Below are 15,936 nucleotides of genomic sequence, written 5' to 3'. Positions count from 1 at the left end.
GTCGCTTCGGCCCCCGCCATGGTGCCGCGCTGCCCGCTCGCCTCGGCCTCGGCCTCGCCTCCGCCCGCGCCGGGCGCAGGCAGCAGCGGTAAGAGCGGCGGGGAGCCGGCGAGGGGAGAGGGCGAGAGCCGGTGAGGCGCGGCCGGCGCRGTCGCCCTGCGGAAGGAGCGCTGGCGCGTCCCTGAAGGCCGAGGTTGCCTGCGYTTTTTTTGCGAAGCCTCAAATGATTTTGACGTACTTGAGCCTCTTAAGACTTTAACGATACTTGAAGCCAAATACGTGGCTTTTTGGCCTTTACTAACTCAATGCTATGCAAAAGAAAAGAAAAAAAAAGAAAGCTTGACACCGATTGCGGTGGGAATGACTRTTTCCTGCCCTGGGTGAGCCTACATGTGGTTTCTTGTTTGTAAGATGAACTAATTCTCCTTTGCCYAGTGGAAGACGCACTGCATATGATAACGTAAAACTTTGACGACACTTGTAGGTTACTAAGCAATTGGAACTTTTAACTTGTTGTTTTGCATAAAGCCACCTAAAGAGCCTTGTTGCTGTCTTCAGAAGCGTTGGAAGAGCCCAYGTGCTTGTCTTAATTCTTCGCCTCAAGTGACTTTATTACGCACCAAGCGCAACCAACGCATCCACCTAAAATACGATTTCCTTCCAAGCTCCGTCCCAACCTGGAAGATCAGGGATCACAGACTTCTTCAAAAACTTCCTGTCCTGGGGAAGGCTGCCCAGAGTTACTTTATGGGGCAGCAGCCTGGAAAAGTCCTTGGGGACCAAAGGAGGCCAAGTCTGCCTGCCCTGCACTTCATCAAAGGAGCAGGGAAGAAGGAATCATCTAGGCATGGGGGCCCGCACTGTAATGTCTTTGTGGAACATGGTAAGACATTTCTGTTGGGATTTCTTTTGGTTTATTYCTGGTCTAGCAGATTGGATGCTATATTGTTTATTAAATTGCTTTATGCAGATACAAAGAGATCATACTGYGTGAAAGTCTTCTGTTTCCTCTCTTGCTTCTTGATGCAAATCCTGTGTGATCATTCAGTAAGAAGATATTTCACTTGTGTCAGATTGCTTGAAACTTGAGGTGGTTATTCAGCTGAGTACTAAATACAAGGAAATGCTTGTTCTTAACATCACACAATTTTCTCATTTCTGCCTTAGATACATTCTTGTTCAAAATCTGGGTAAGTGTTGATTTGGCTGTCTTATGGGTATAGACCAACCACAGCTGATAGTGATGCTGTTGTCAGTGACAGGCTTTTCTAATTATCTTTAAAGTGTCTCTGCTACCTTAAAAAAAAAAAATCCTTCCTTTAGTGAGTTTGTGGGTGCTGCAGTTGTGACACCTGATGTGAATCAAACACATTCTTACTAATTTGCTTAGTGCATTTACAGCACTTTTGGTTAGTGGTTTCTCCTCAAGCCAGTTAGGCCTTGATCTTGTGCTGTGATGGGAGTAAGTGCAAGAGTGAGCAGGTTGGGAGGTTAGCAACCCCTTCACTTGCTGGTTTTCTGAAAAGAGAAGATTGAGAATTTCAGGAAAGAAACGAAATGAAAAACTCAGCAGGACTCAGAGGTAGGTTTAGTAACTATTTCATTTCATTTCTTTTTTTAGTATATAAAAGACTGAGTAGAGTTCAAGCTTATAGAAGCCATTTTCAAAGCTCAGACCCAATAAAGTGTTGTTTTGCTGAAACTTTTGGAGTAATCCTTCTTTTTGCATTATATGTTTTCAGTTCTGATGCTCTTTGAGAAGACATGCTACTGGCCTCTCTCTTAAGCTAGAGAGTATGATCTTTGATAAAGCTTGTTGAACAATTTTTTCCTCCTGAGAAAGTTTATTTGAGCACATAGCCAAGCTGTTGTATAATATTTATCCAATTAAAAATTGAAAAATTAGCTGTGTCTGAGAACTCAATCAACTGCTAGGTGGAAAAGTTCTTAATTAATTTTATTTTAGCTGGGCTTTGTTTTGCAACTTTCTCGTATTCTGAGTTTCTAGGAGTCACCAAGAAATTCTGTGCGGTACTTAGCAAAGGTACAGATGGAGCTGCTGTGTACATASTACAGAGTTTCAAGTTACGTAGTGTTTCAAGTTACATTAATGTTATTTCTTCTCGTTTCCTGTACAGTGTTTGTGCACTGAGGTTATTTGAAAATTGAAGGTTATTAATGGAAAGATATATAAGTATATAAGGGCTAACTTGACATTCTAGAAAACTTCTGCAGCAGGATTTTTATTAAGGTATGTTTTCAGTACCGAAATATACCCACTCCTCCACCCCCAGTTTGGTTCCTGCTCTACTACTTTGGACAGAGTTTCAAGGTCAGATGAGACACATTGCACTTAACTGCAAGCAATACAATATTCTAACTACCTTCAGTGTTTTGATGTAGCAGAAGAGCCAGAAATGCTCCTTTTTGATCATCTAACAGGAATAGGCAGATGGTAACTTTTTGCCAGTATGACCTGAGGTCAGAACATCCTAGCACATTTGCAAAGAAAAATAGCGTCTATAATGTCCATATACCATATGTCCACAAGAGACCTCAGTATCTTGATTTTGAAAAGAATAAACTTGAAAGGGGACATCAAGGCCAGTACATCTGTTAAGAGCACTGCAAAAGATCAGCCTCGCTTATCCACATGAGGAAATTTTTTTTCCTTTGACTGTACGAAATAGTTCTTCGTAGTCCAGACAGTGGAAGGCTGTATCACCATTTTTGTTGTTCGACTCTATTTTGAATTTTAGTCTCTGAAAAATGTTATCTTGYCATTGAAATATGTGCACTTAAAAATATGTACAACAATACAGAGGAAACAAAGCTCATCTTAGTTCTTCATCTCCTTCAAATTTTTATTGATATTTTTTGCCTTTGAAATGTATATAACCTAACGTATTGATTTTCTAACATACTGACTTTCCAATTAATGGAAAGAATSTTCACGTTTTCAATCTTATTCAGAGACAGTACTGTAAACAGTATTTTATAAAAAAATAGGTTGGGATTTTTTAGAGTTTAAATAATTCTTGCACGTTTGCCTTTCCTTATCTTCATTACTAGGTTTCTTCTGAATGTCAAATACTCTAGCTGGATTCTCTAGCCTACAGTGGGAACTAGTTTGTACCTAGAAAATCAAACATCCTGCTTTTCATAACTAATAAATATTTTGGAGCAATTCAAGGATGGACTGCTTAAAGCAAACACCTAGAGATAGTAGAACTCTTAAAGATACTTGTTTGAAGTTACTGTATGTTAAAATGCGTGATAAAGCAAAAAAACCCTATTGAGTTTATAACAGCGTGGCTTGTCTGCTACGACTGTGTTTTGGCAGTGCTGTTTCGTAAGCTTGTCTCACTAGTTTTGGTGGGACCACAACCTGCTAAGTTCTACTAAGGCTGATTCAGTAGACACTTAGCAATGATTATCAGAGCATTGAAAGTCTTAAATGCTTCAGTGATATTGACTCTTGTTTGATTCGTCAAAGTGCTAATAAATAATACCAGACACTAACAATGCATGGCAAAATGATTTTCGGGAAAGTAATTCTGCTTCTCGTACATCCTTCTCGCCGTAGCATTCGAAGCAATGCTTTGATATGTTTTCCAGATGTGAGGAGACAACTCTCCAGAAGTCAGCTGTGCTGGTAGTGAAATGTTCTACTGGAATAATGCAAAGAAACTTTAAATTTTGTCATTGAGGCCAGCATTATAGTGGGAAAATCCATTGGTGATTTAGGACCAGCAAGTTTTGGACTTTTTCTTTCTTTGTCTTTCTGCTTCCACCACTAAAGGTGTTTCGCAAGCAGGAGTTCACTGTGGTGTAGTTATCCTTGGTAGCAGAGTAGCCCTTGAGAGGCTTTTGCGTATTGCATCTTGATGCAAATTACTTCATCTCTTAGATTATCCTTTCTCTTAACTTCAAGATGGCAGATAAAGTCAATGTCTGCCTCTTCCCTTGTGCTTTACTCAGCTGAGCAATATTTACTGCTTTTGGGAATATCCAGCTGAGAGAGGAAAAAACAGTTAATGGCAAAGAGTTTGTAAATACAGATCTAAGCTTGCCCAGTGGTATCTTGTGTCTTTCCAGAATATTAATACTCAAACTTATGAAAAGAAACAAATGCAATGTTAAGGTGCATTCCCACAAAACTCAACTTTGATCTTGGAGCTGGCCCTAGTTAATTGAAATGATCTGCAAACACCACAGTTTCTATAACTGTGTTAGGTAGGTGTTGCTGTATTCAGTGATGGTTCTTTGAAGCATCTTGGAAGAATAGTAACTCTGAGCAAAAGCAGTATTTGAAGACTTAAAATTATTAAAATTCTTCTTCTTTTTTTTTTTTAATCTCTGATGCTGAGCTAAGGAAGAGCTTGATAGTATGACTGTCTAGTGAGATAGTAGCTTTGGTGCATGGGAGAGCCATGGCTTGTATGCAAGTTACTGGACTGTTGACTGTTGTGTTACTGCTTGGTCAACAACCAAAGAGTGTCACAGCTTGCCGCTTGCTATGCTACACTTGTAAATGTGGGCGCAAGTGCAGYGCCTGGCTGCGCTGTGTGGCTGAGGTTATTGCTTGGATGAGAGGGGAGCGATGGACTCCAGCACTGCTAGTTATGACCTTGGAAGGAGCAGCTAGCAGTTGCAGGGTTTGCTGCGGAGGGGTGTCCCTCCTGTGGGGCCTGTGAGCCCCAAAGATTGGGGCTTATATGTACTCTTTGCTGTGTGGATGGTGACAGTGACTGAGAATGGGAACCACCTTTCTATGGACATGGGTGGTGGGAGATTGAGTGTGATATTTGGATTTAGTAGSAGGAAATCACGGTAAATAATAGCTTGAAAGATGAATCATTTTAAGGACGCTGCAGCATTGATGTACATCTTTGCTGCTGGTAGTGCCATCTTTGCTGTGGCAAAGATGATTTGAGGATAGTTGATTGAGGGGAAGAAAAGACCTTCTAAGTGGTCTTGAGTATGAGACTTTTATGCTGCTKCTTGTTACATATAGTGGATTACTGATAGGCTTCAACCTGTCTCAACTTTTTCATTGTTTTGTGTTATAAATCATAATGTACAAACCTTTGAGACATCATGCAATTAACACAACTATGGTTAGCTTTAAAGTTGTTAGGAAGAGAAGGTGCTTTGCTTTATTTTTTAATCRGTATTATGCGTTTACACTACCAGGGAGTAATAACTGTTCAACTTTGGACTTTAGGACACATGTGATAATGCACTTAGACAACAACTTTTTTTGTCTTACATTTTGGTAATGGTAAAATGTGGACTTATCTTTTAGAAGTGAGACTGTGAAAAAGTGATAAGGAAGCTTGAATGAGCTGTTTGCCTTACTGGAAAAAAGAGAGATGAACTCCAGGAACTCTGTCCATTTTTCTTATAACTTTAGTGCTCAATTCTACTGAGGTCAGCCTGCAATAGTCTGTCATATGAGAGCTGAACTTTTGTTCTTATAAGGGTGCTGAAAGTTTTACTGCTTTAACTGGGAAGTAATTCTACAAAATGGATCCATAGCATAAACTTGCCCAAGCTGCCTGTTGGAGATGTGTCCTATAAAATATGATATTAGTAAAAAATCAATTAAGAATCTCTGCCTGCATTGTTGATTGAAAAAAAAATGATTCTTTTTAATAATCTTTATGATTAATAATCAAACTTCCTTTACATTAAAAAATTTCATGTTTCAACAGTGTGGATTGTGAAAATAAGTAATATATGCTGTTGTTATTTTTATTTGTTATTTTTATGAAATGTTGGTCGTCTTCATCTCTTGGACTTGCACATTTTCTTACATGGTATATTATTCATTGAGTAAAAATATTATTAAAATCAATTTTAAGACTTTAAAATAAACTTTTGTCAGTCAGGTGATCCAGAATTGGTTGTGAGCAAGAAATAAAGCAAGGCTTTATTACCACTCACTATCCTTTATCTTACAGGTAGTCTCAACAAATCTACTTTATTCACAGTATACATTTATTAGATAGTCGGATACCATACATAGAAATAATTTATGAGATTCCTTCTACTCAAAAACTTYATTTAAAACCCATGTAGTTCTAAASCTTATCTCTTATCTCTTCCCATTATTCCTTGGAGCATCTTTATACTCAGTCTCTGATGTCTCACCAGCTGCAAGACCTGAGGCTTGGAACTGTTTTACTCCTCCTGCTGCCTCTTTAGACCTTTCACCTGAAATTGTGTCTTTAACAGCAACGTAAGGGAAGTCCATTATTTTAAGTCTCCCTTTCGTATCTCAGGTCCGTGTTCTAAACTGACAACACTTTATTCATTGGTAGGTGAGAGATTTGGCAGCACCCAAACGTTATTTTCCATCTCTATTAGGAGAGACTTATCCCTGCTTTAAAATCATTGCTTATGTATCCAACTTCAATGTGCTTCAGTATTAATCAGGTTAGTGCTGGCACCAGCTGCACACCAAATGTGGATTTGTTTACAGTCTCTGATTACATTCCTTTTTATCATCCAAAACCCTTGCTATAATTTTTCTTGCTCCAGTTATCAAATAGCAGTAGGTTTCAGTAAGAACCCCCTCTACAAAAACTTTATCTAGGCTTGGAAAATGTTAGGGAAGAGGCCTACAACTTGCTGAACTGTTTTTTCATGTTCGCTGACGTGGAGGATGGTGATGATGGGGAAAGGCTAATCCTGTTTTTTTTTTTTGGGGGGGGGGGGGCAAAAGCAGTTCTGGTTTGCACACTGACTAATCATTGATAACTTCCCATATTTAAGCAGTTCATCTCCTTCACGATGAATAGATAGTTGCTAGTATGCCAGACTTTCATTAGCAGATTGTGCTGGTTCTGCATTTTTGTTATTTAACAGTTTTAAGAGATATGCTATATGAGAAGATCAGCAGAGAGAGGCAAGAGAAAGCTGCAGGGTGTTAGAATAGAAATTATTGCTGGTAAGTGATCTTCTTATTCAAAGCACTTCAGAATTTGCCAGTATTTTAAATTGAAAAGTTTAAATCTTAAGCTTGAAAGCAGGGAGTGGGCATAGTACTGTTGATAAAGTTGGGAAATGTGAGTTTTACCCTTGATGCTCCTTGTGACATCGGGCAAACCATGATGGGGAAAGAAAGGTGAAAATGGCTTTGACAAGTCTTGTTCTTTTGATTGTCGTCTTTGTTGTCTCAGGCTGTTCGCTTGGTGCTTAGAACAACGGCTTTGCTTTGCCATTTGAGTGCCTTGAAACTTTTATAAAGACGACAAGAAATAAATCTATGAGTATTGCTGTTACTAGGCAATTGTGCTGTATTTGCCACATATGGATGCGACTGCAAACACTTCTTAGTGTCTTGACAAGATGTCAGATAAGGAATACTGTTAACTGATACCAGGCGATTTGAACCCGTCTGAAAAAAGTTAATATCTGACCGATAATCAGCGGTGAATTTGGTATTGGAGGGAAACTTGATAGCGCCAATACCTCAGCCTTCATTTGGAATATTTTAATGTCCCCAAATTTCACAGAATATCACTACAGCTCTGGTGGTATATTTGATATACGCAATAAGGTTTAAAATGGGTGTCATGCTATTAACTATGTGCAAGTGGGCATTCACTGTGTCATAAGATGTAATATACTTTTGCTATTTAATTTTTCTGATTGATTTGTATTAACGTAAACTGAAGGAGAGGTTTAAGATACTGTCTGCTGGAGGTGGTTACTTCAGATGTGCTTTGCTTTCCTTTTTGGGCAGGGGGAGGAGGCTGCATTTAATGTGCAGTATCTATTGACAGCAGTATGAAGAGCRCTAGTGTCCTGACCCAGTAGTCTTTTGTGATTCTTGACTTACTCTGCCATTCTAGCAAGAAGTAACAAGTCTCCTTATAAAAAGGTCTGTTGTGAATCACAGAGGTCTATTACTGTAGGAACGCGTAAGCCAGTCTCAGCAGAAGTTGAAGGAACTCTACCACTTAGGTTTTGCCGACCTTCTTACCGGATCTTACTCTGTACTGATGGAAGGTCTTTTTAAACAATCTGTAGAGGTTATTAATCTGGTTACCAGCATATCTGTTTTCTCAGTTTCTCTGTGCTCTGCTTTTATCTAAAATGAATAGAATTTCACAATAGATTATTAATCACTAAGACTTTGGTTTTATTGTGTGTATTAAAGGCAATATCGYTGGGCACTGCCTGCCTTGAGAAATTTCTTAGCCATTAATGCTGCTTTTTCTAAGGCCTTTTGGTACGTTTATTTTTCTGACTGACTTGGGTTCCTACCATGTCAGTTCAGTACTCCCCACCGGCTTTTCTAGGACCTGAGTTGTGTTGAGTCTGCCTCTCTGTGAACTCATCCTTTGAAAAGTAGTGTGATCAGTATAGCAAACTCTGTTTGGTCCAGGCTCTCCTTAAACTCRTGAGAGTAATATATTGAACCTTACTGTATTTTGGTTTGTGTTCTATATTTGCATAAAACAGAAAACGATAGGCTCGGAGTGGATGAAGACARCATTGAATTGCACATGACTGCTGCCTGATTTGGCCTGTTAAGTGCTTGCTTTTTGAGATGGTGAAGCTTGCTGAAGTTCAGGAATCCCCCTTTCCTGACCTGCTCTTCGTTTCCTGCCAAATTTCTATCGCAGTTGGAAGTACAGAGTGACCTGGGCATGTTCCCTTTGTTTCCTGTCTCACTGATGCTGGATAATGGGAAATTTCACTTATTTGCACGTATCCAAAATCTACCCAAGGTCATGTATATGCCAACTCTGTCACCTTCTTGCAGTGAAACTAATGATCTGCTCAGCTGCCAATCTGCAGCTGGTAAAATTGATGGGGTTTTGTGACTCTCTTTTTTTCTTTTTTTCCCCTTGTGTGTTGCCAGAATAAATAACGTTATTTTTCAGGAGACTGAATATGTGAATGGTAGTGGGATAAGGACACGGAAACTTTAAATACGAAATGGTTCAGACTTCCTGGAAATGTTTGGTATTTCACTTGTGTTAAAGTTGTAGAATTTCATAGGACAGTTTTGCTAACTGCTGTCCATTAAGTGGGACCGCTAAATGGCTATGTCCCCTGTAGTTACCATATTCTCGATTTCTGATATGACCAAAATGGGTTATCAGCAGGGCTCTTATGTAGTAAACTGAGGTCTTTTCCAATTAAATTTTTTAAATTACATTTATAAAAAACCTTGAGAAAAATAAACTGCCATATAATACACTGGCCACTAGGTGTCTTTTTTTGAATCTTTTTAATGACTTGCTCTGATTAAAACAAACCCTCTTTATTAAAAACTCTGTTTCTTGGAAATATGCACAAGATCCAGGATCAGAGAAGACAGTTGTGAATTTCAGAAATAGTGCCTGACCAGTCTTTTTAGGTAATTTTAGAGCCTGCAATCCTGGCTGTTTGAGTGTGCTTTCTGATGAATTATGCCATCTCTTTTGGATGGGAGAATTTTATAAAAATGAATAAGATTTAGTGGATCTAGCAGAACAGTTTAAGCTGTAAATATGTTTTCCTTTGGATGGATTTGTATTGGTTCTTTTTTTTTTTTTTTTTTTCCTAACTGTAAGCTTTCTTCATATCTGTAAACCTAACAATGTATAATGTTGGTTTAAAAGGTACATTCTAGTTTAGCCAGATTTACTGGAACAGCTATTAAAGATATGTTTATCTGATTACACCTGATGTTTGCAAATACTTTTCATTTGAGCTTTCCAAAGTTATTATATTAATGCCAAGCTATTATTTCTTGTTAAATGTTTTTCATTTGATGAGTAAAAAGATGTGTTTGAARTTCTTCTCAATCTCAACTTTACTTCTTATAAAACTTGCTTGATTCTACTAAATGTTTGCTATGTATATTTTTTCTAAATGTACAGTTATTTAATGCAAAATAAATGCCTTTTATTGGGAATTAACTGAAGGGGAAAAAGAAGCTATTCCCATAATTTGATACTGTTGATATTCACTTAGAAGCTGCAATTTCTTTGGATGGTGGATTGTCTGTTATGTCTAATAGTGCCTCCCACACAGAGGCTTTGATGTCGAGGTACTACCGTATTTCAGGTATTAAGTAATAATTATTGTTATGAGGTGATCACATAAGACGGTGTATGTGTGATCAGTAAGAAAAAGGCTGTTGTGGCAGCTTCAATCTAATGAGACCTCACTGCTAGAATTTGCAGTGCTGTTTACCTTGCTCCTGCTGGAGAGTGAATATAGAAAAGTAAGGTTTTATCTGACGACAAGTATGGTTTCTGCATTATGCTGTTGCAGACATGCTCTGCCAATTTGCAGCTTTATTCTAGGAGTTTATTCTGGAATTGCTGCAGTGCTAGGTCTGGAGAGGGCCAAAATCCTACAGGCTGTTAGTGAGTAGCAAAATGTGCAGGGCTAGTACCTCCTCTTATTTATGTAGTTAATATTTTGAGCCAGACATAGGATAAATTAAAGTAATAATGGTTGGGGGTTTGGAGGCAAATACTGGTTTGAAATACTACTACCGTTTTGGTTACTGCAGTTAGACTTTGCCCCTGCAAAGCAAAGGCATTGCATGGCATTTCCTCAGAAGACTTGTTGTAATAGGGATAAGCAGACCTCTCTTGAGTGATTGGGAACTTCAGTGAGTGGTAGCATGGCTTTGTAATTGCGATTAAGAACACAGGATTTGAAGAACATTAGATGAAAATAGTGATCAATGCTGTGTTTATAATCAGGTAAGGATTCAATGAACCACAAAACATTAATATGAAATATTTACATTCTACTCATCAGAATAAATAGTATAGGTCCAGTGAAGTACTTGGAGTGCTCTTGTTCTAATTTAATAACGATAATGTTACTTTTTCCTCAGGAAAAGTGAATTTCACAGTAAATTGGCCATGTTCGCATCATTTAGTCCTGCATAACTGCAAAGACATTAAAACCGTCAGGTCAAGGTGAGAGACCCAGACACCAGCAGAGCAGATGCTTCCTAGCACAGACATCTCTGCAGTCTGTGATGCTTCCAAATTAGGAAGTGGTGGGCTTTAGCTGGACCTCAGACCTTGATGATCTGAAGTCCCTGGTATGATACGCACTTCATGGCCACCAGTTAGGCTTGAATCACCCGGTAACAAGGATGCCTCATCGCCCTGATCCCAGTGAGTCACGGCGGAGATGGCGGAACGCTCTCCACCTATTGATAAAGGGTAGATGATGTGGCTGAAACAGCGAGACTGYTGGTGAGCCACGTCTGAAGCAACTCTACTGGATAGTATTTGAAGTGCTTGGTTTTAATGAAGTCTTTTGGTTGTTCTACACCATTAAATTACTTTTAATGGCTACCTGGATGTTGCTGTTTTTAAATTCCAGAATTAGGAAAACAGCAGCTCATCTGTGATTGAGGCTTTCATCTGCTGAAGTTGTATTTCTAAAAGTTGATGTGCTGCTTGTGAAATACTCCCCTAAGGCAAATCCAGCCCTTTGGGGAGGGAGACTGAGGACTGTAGCAAATCAGACAGGCATTTTATGTTTCAATTATTAATGTAGTACACTTTATGATTCTCAAATTGGAATTGCTAGCAGCTGGATTTTAAAAATGTACTACTACTAAAAATTTTAGAAGTAAAACTGACCCCATGCAAGTAAAGACCTCAGGGAGCTCTTACTGCAGTCTTACATGGTCACACTTTGATTTGAATTCTTTCTCCTCGCTTTGGTTTGCACTGTGGCCAGGTCCGTAGCACAGCCCTGGTAGAGGAACCCCCTTGTGAAGCTCACGTAGCAGATATCTCTGTGAAAGCTTTGCAACCCCCTTCTGAGGCGTAAGCTCTTACCTGAGGGAGATGCATTGAAAAAAACAAYTACAGGGTGCATTCCTGGCTTGTAACGAAATTCTGTTCAATTCTGTTTGATTTATTTAAAAAGGATGCAAACACGCAATAGAATTAAAAACTATTGTCACAATGATGCTGAGTACAAAGCTAGATGAAAGGATTTTTTTAGAATACAAAGTACTGAAAGAGAGAATGGGTCAGACCTTCTCCCTTCCTTCTCTCTTATCTCCTGTGTCAAAAAAAAAATTAAAAGTCCCCATGGATGTAGTACCTTAAGCAAAGTAATAACAAAAAAAAAAAAAAAAAAAAAGTGGAAGGAGGAGGGTGCTGTCATGGTTGTGGGCAAGTTTTTCTAAAAAGTTCTGTCCGTGCCTGTAAATCCTGATGTTTTGTCGCTGTGGGCTCGGTTGTGTGAACACAGGTCCTGTCCAAATGAGGTCCCACTACGACCAGTGACTCTTTGGGTGCTGGCATCTGTCTGTATTCGTCTCATCACCAGATGCAGCACCTTGGACTCCTCTTGAGCGCCAAGGGCCAGATTTGGCTCTTGAGGCCTCGATCTGAGCATCCTGCCTTTGCCTTTTCATCATGAGAGCTGCTTTGAACCCGGAGTCGTACCTGAAAGGTTTATAAGAGGTTTGGTTTAAGGAGCTGGCTTCCCCAGAAGTTTGCCTAGGGATATTTTATGAGACGCGCACAAGTAAAAGCAGATAACGAAGAGTGGGGGAGCGGAGGGTGGGAGGGGACGCGCGAGGCTTCGCCRGGGCGCTTCTGCCGCTTCCTGCTGYGTGGGTGGCTGTGAGCCAGCCTGCATGACAGAGCTSCCTGTTATTTCCATACGTAGTGTTCCTCAGATAAACCGCGGCAAGGACCTTCATTCCTACTTTCTCTTATGCCACCTACGCTTTTCCTCCCACAGCTGGCTCTTGCACATAGTAGAAATGAAAACTTTTGCTAACCAGACCAAATGAAAACCAAAAAAAGCCCATCACTTCTAGCTTTTTCTTTCAGCTTGGTGTCAGCTAGTGTTGTTTGAAAGATTTTTTTTTCTCTCTTTTTTTTAAATTCCACTCAGTACAGGGTTTGTCCCTGAGCAGGTAAAATGTGTATTTTCATGCTTGGTAACTGAGATTTGTGTAGGTGACCCTGCCGAGATGCAGCACAGTCCACATGCTGTGACTCCAGTGATGGGCTGGTTCTGAGGTGGAAGAGATACTCTGTCCTTCCGTGCAGTAGGAAACATGGGTAGTTAACAAATACATGCTTGCTTTATTTGTAAGTCATTAAAAAAAGAAAATCTTTCATTTTTATGCGCTTAATTTTTATAAAGCTTCAAATTCTGTCCTTTTAAGCCCATAGTCAAAGGAAATAAGATTTCTTCATAGGTTTGGAAGATTAGGAAAAGAGTGAAAGTACCTGAAAGTACTCTGGGAAAGGCTAATTTGTGTTGTTGGTCTAAGCTAGAAGCCTTGCCTTTTGTACAGGTAATAGCGCCAATGTGCGCAAAGCTAYGAGCATTCATTTTACTTTGATTTTTTTTCATTAGAGGAGAAAAGAAAACCCGTAAATTCTTCTTATATAACATGTTCAAGTAGATGCCTATCCGCTATGCAAACTACCCTTTGTAAATTTGTATAGTATATCCCCTGACATTTCACACTCATCTTGTGGCTGCTCACCTTTTGTCTTCCAGCGTGCTAAAGCAGGGGTGTTTTTTTCTCTCTCTCTCTCTCTCTCTCTCTACTGAATTGTTGCTTTTTCTCTCGAAGAAGCAGCTGTCCGTCTTCAAATTGGATGCTCTTTGCAGGTTGGCTGGGCACTTTGTATTCTATCAGACTATGGAAATCCTGCTGTTGAGCTGAAGGAGCTGAAATCCTTGTTTAGAAAAGAAAATCGTAATTTCTTACTGCCTCCTAGAGAAGCTGCTGGCCTGCACTTGCAGGTGACCTGCCAAGGATTTAAAAAAGAAAAATTGGATTTTATCCTCTTTTTCTGTTTTTTAAGATGGCCAAAGCTGGCATGAAAAATGGTGGTTTTCTGAAAAGGGCTTTGTCTACCCTAAGCAGCAAAAAAAGAGCAAACCTAATCTTGTTTTTCTTCTTGGGTCACCTTTTAAGCTTTTGGGTATATTAGCTTGCTATTGAAAATGGTATTTCTTTCCTTCTGCCCCTTTGTGTAAAGGCAAATACTTGTCTTGCCCACTCAATTTGCTGTTTTGACATCTTTTTGCAGTGCTGTGTAGTTGTTCCTTCATACTGCATTTTGGGAGGATAGTGTTTAGCGATTGAGTGTGTCCTCTTGGGCAGCTGTACTTGAAATCCCAGTGGCGATGGGAGCAGTTAACGACATTCCTTCTCKCCTCGCCTACAGCAAGCTATAACTGTGGAACTATTGCTGTAATGAGGTTAAGGGTGTTGCTTTCTCAGATTTCTGCWTCTTTACAAGTTAATGTAACTTGTGAGTAGTCTGATATTCATCAATACTTTAGCATTCCCTGATGTGCAAAATATTACCTCTAAGTGCTTTGTGAAAACAAAAAATTGAACCATTCACAGGAAACTTCATTCTCGGCTTTCTTGAGTAGACTGGTTGAAGTTCTTCTACCCAGACTCCTCCATATGGTGGGATCACGTTGTCTGAGTAAAGTTTGAAGAGTTGCATGGGCAGAAGACTGTTGCATGACAAAAAGCCTTGTTTTGAAAACCTGTGTTTTTCTCTTAGATTATAATTACGTTGGATGGATTTTTGATTTCCACTTTGTTCTTGCCAGCGGTTGAGATCTGACCTACAGTTTGTTGGGAGGATGACAGCCTGATTGCAGCACTTTGGTGCAGGATAAACACTCAGGGGCCCCAGTTCAGATGTTTTCTTTCTTCAATCAGCTGATTTTTATTTATTTAACAAACAAGGGCAGAAATTGAAGAAACAACGTATAGATCCACCTTTCTGCAATTTCCCTTCTTCCACCTGCTCTCACCGAAGTGGTGATGGGAAAGAAGCATGTAATATTTTGCTATAATTATGTTCTGTCTTTCATAACATAAATCCTGTACTTAGGAAGGATTGTATTACTGGACTAAATAGTCCAGAAATAGTGTCCTTTCATTTTTCCATGTTGTCCCTTTCCTGCAAATATTTTCATAAGATGCTGTCTTAGTCATTTTTTTTTGTATGTGAGTGCTTATCTTTCAAGTGTCATTAAATAATCCTTCCAGCTGAGATTGAGTTCATCGTTCAGAATCCATGTTCAAAGAAAATGATGTCTTGAGGATTAAAAAAAAAAAAAAAAGCCATGAGGAGGCCATTTTGCTTTTGAGATCCCTCTAGCTTTGAGATTTTGGTCCATAGCACTTGGTATTTTTTTTACCTCATGTCTAGGGACATTTTATCATCCTCCTCTTTCCTGTTCCAAGCAATTACCATTTATTTTATCTTCAAGCAGCAGCCTGTGGCAATAAATTTTAGGAAATTCCTTCCCGCCCTTTATTAAGCCCTACATAATAGCTTCCGCTACTCACTCATACATTCATTAAGAAGAATTAAATGAGTGCTGGCGGCCATTAGCAGAGCATTTAATAACCTCTCCAAGGGAAGGTGCAGCAGATTGGAATAAATGAACAGRAGCAAAAACAAATGAAACAACTTTATAGAATATGCTCAACTAATTTGTTCTTAAAAACAAAATTTTTTAAGTGACTTAGTTACATGAGTTTAGCATTTTCAAAGGTGTTGGTTTGACACCCCTGGCAGAAGTCCTGTGTTTGCAGGCTCCTCGGGTGGTGGTGGTGAGCGCTTGGGCGCGGTGCCTCGTGGCTCCTCATCACCCAGCTCCTAGAAGGGCCGTTTTAAGGGGAGAAAGGGCATTTCAGTAGGTACCTACCYGCTTCCCTAGCTGCCGATGTTGACAACAAGCCCGGTAGCTGTGCTGACCGACTTCCGCAAGGACATCTGTGTTTTAGGAACTGGGCCGTAACTAATAGCTTGTCTCATCTCAACCACGCAGCAGCCTCAGATGCTGGTGACGTTTGAGCCCTTCCCCTCTGGGTTACGTTCCAGCTGATGGTGTGAGGTGAAAAACTGAGAACAGTTACCGGTAATCAGATTACCCCCTGTT

The 15,936-nt window shown here is 39.6% G+C and overlaps 1 protein-coding gene across 2 annotated transcripts in view; it reads left to right on the top strand.

The window, feature by feature from the left end:
- Nucleotides 1-23: 23 nt before the first annotated feature.
- Nucleotides 24-15,936, top strand: part of ABL1 (ABL proto-oncogene 1, non-receptor tyrosine kinase) — an 82,522-nt gene continuing 66,609 nt past the window's right edge. Inside the window, exon 1 of one of the 2 annotated variants that reach the window (XM_085325339.1) lies at nucleotides 24-883. In XM_085325339.1, the coding sequence (XP_085181465.1) occupies nucleotides 748-883 (136 nt within the window). In that variant the 5' untranslated portion in view covers nucleotides 24-747. The remainder of the gene's footprint in view (nucleotides 884-15,936) is intronic. The other variant, XM_085325342.1, reaches the window with a different exon arrangement.

The sequence above is a fragment of the Rhea americana genome, unplaced genomic scaffold (genome assembly GCF_003343005.1).
Source record: "Rhea americana isolate MKP2758 unplaced genomic scaffold, rheAme1 scaffold_97, whole genome shotgun sequence".
Taxonomy (NCBI): Eukaryota; Metazoa; Chordata; class Aves; order Rheiformes; family Rheidae; genus Rhea; species Rhea americana.
Note: the sequence above shows the minus strand (reverse complement) of the source record. Positions and strands in the feature narration are given on the sequence as shown.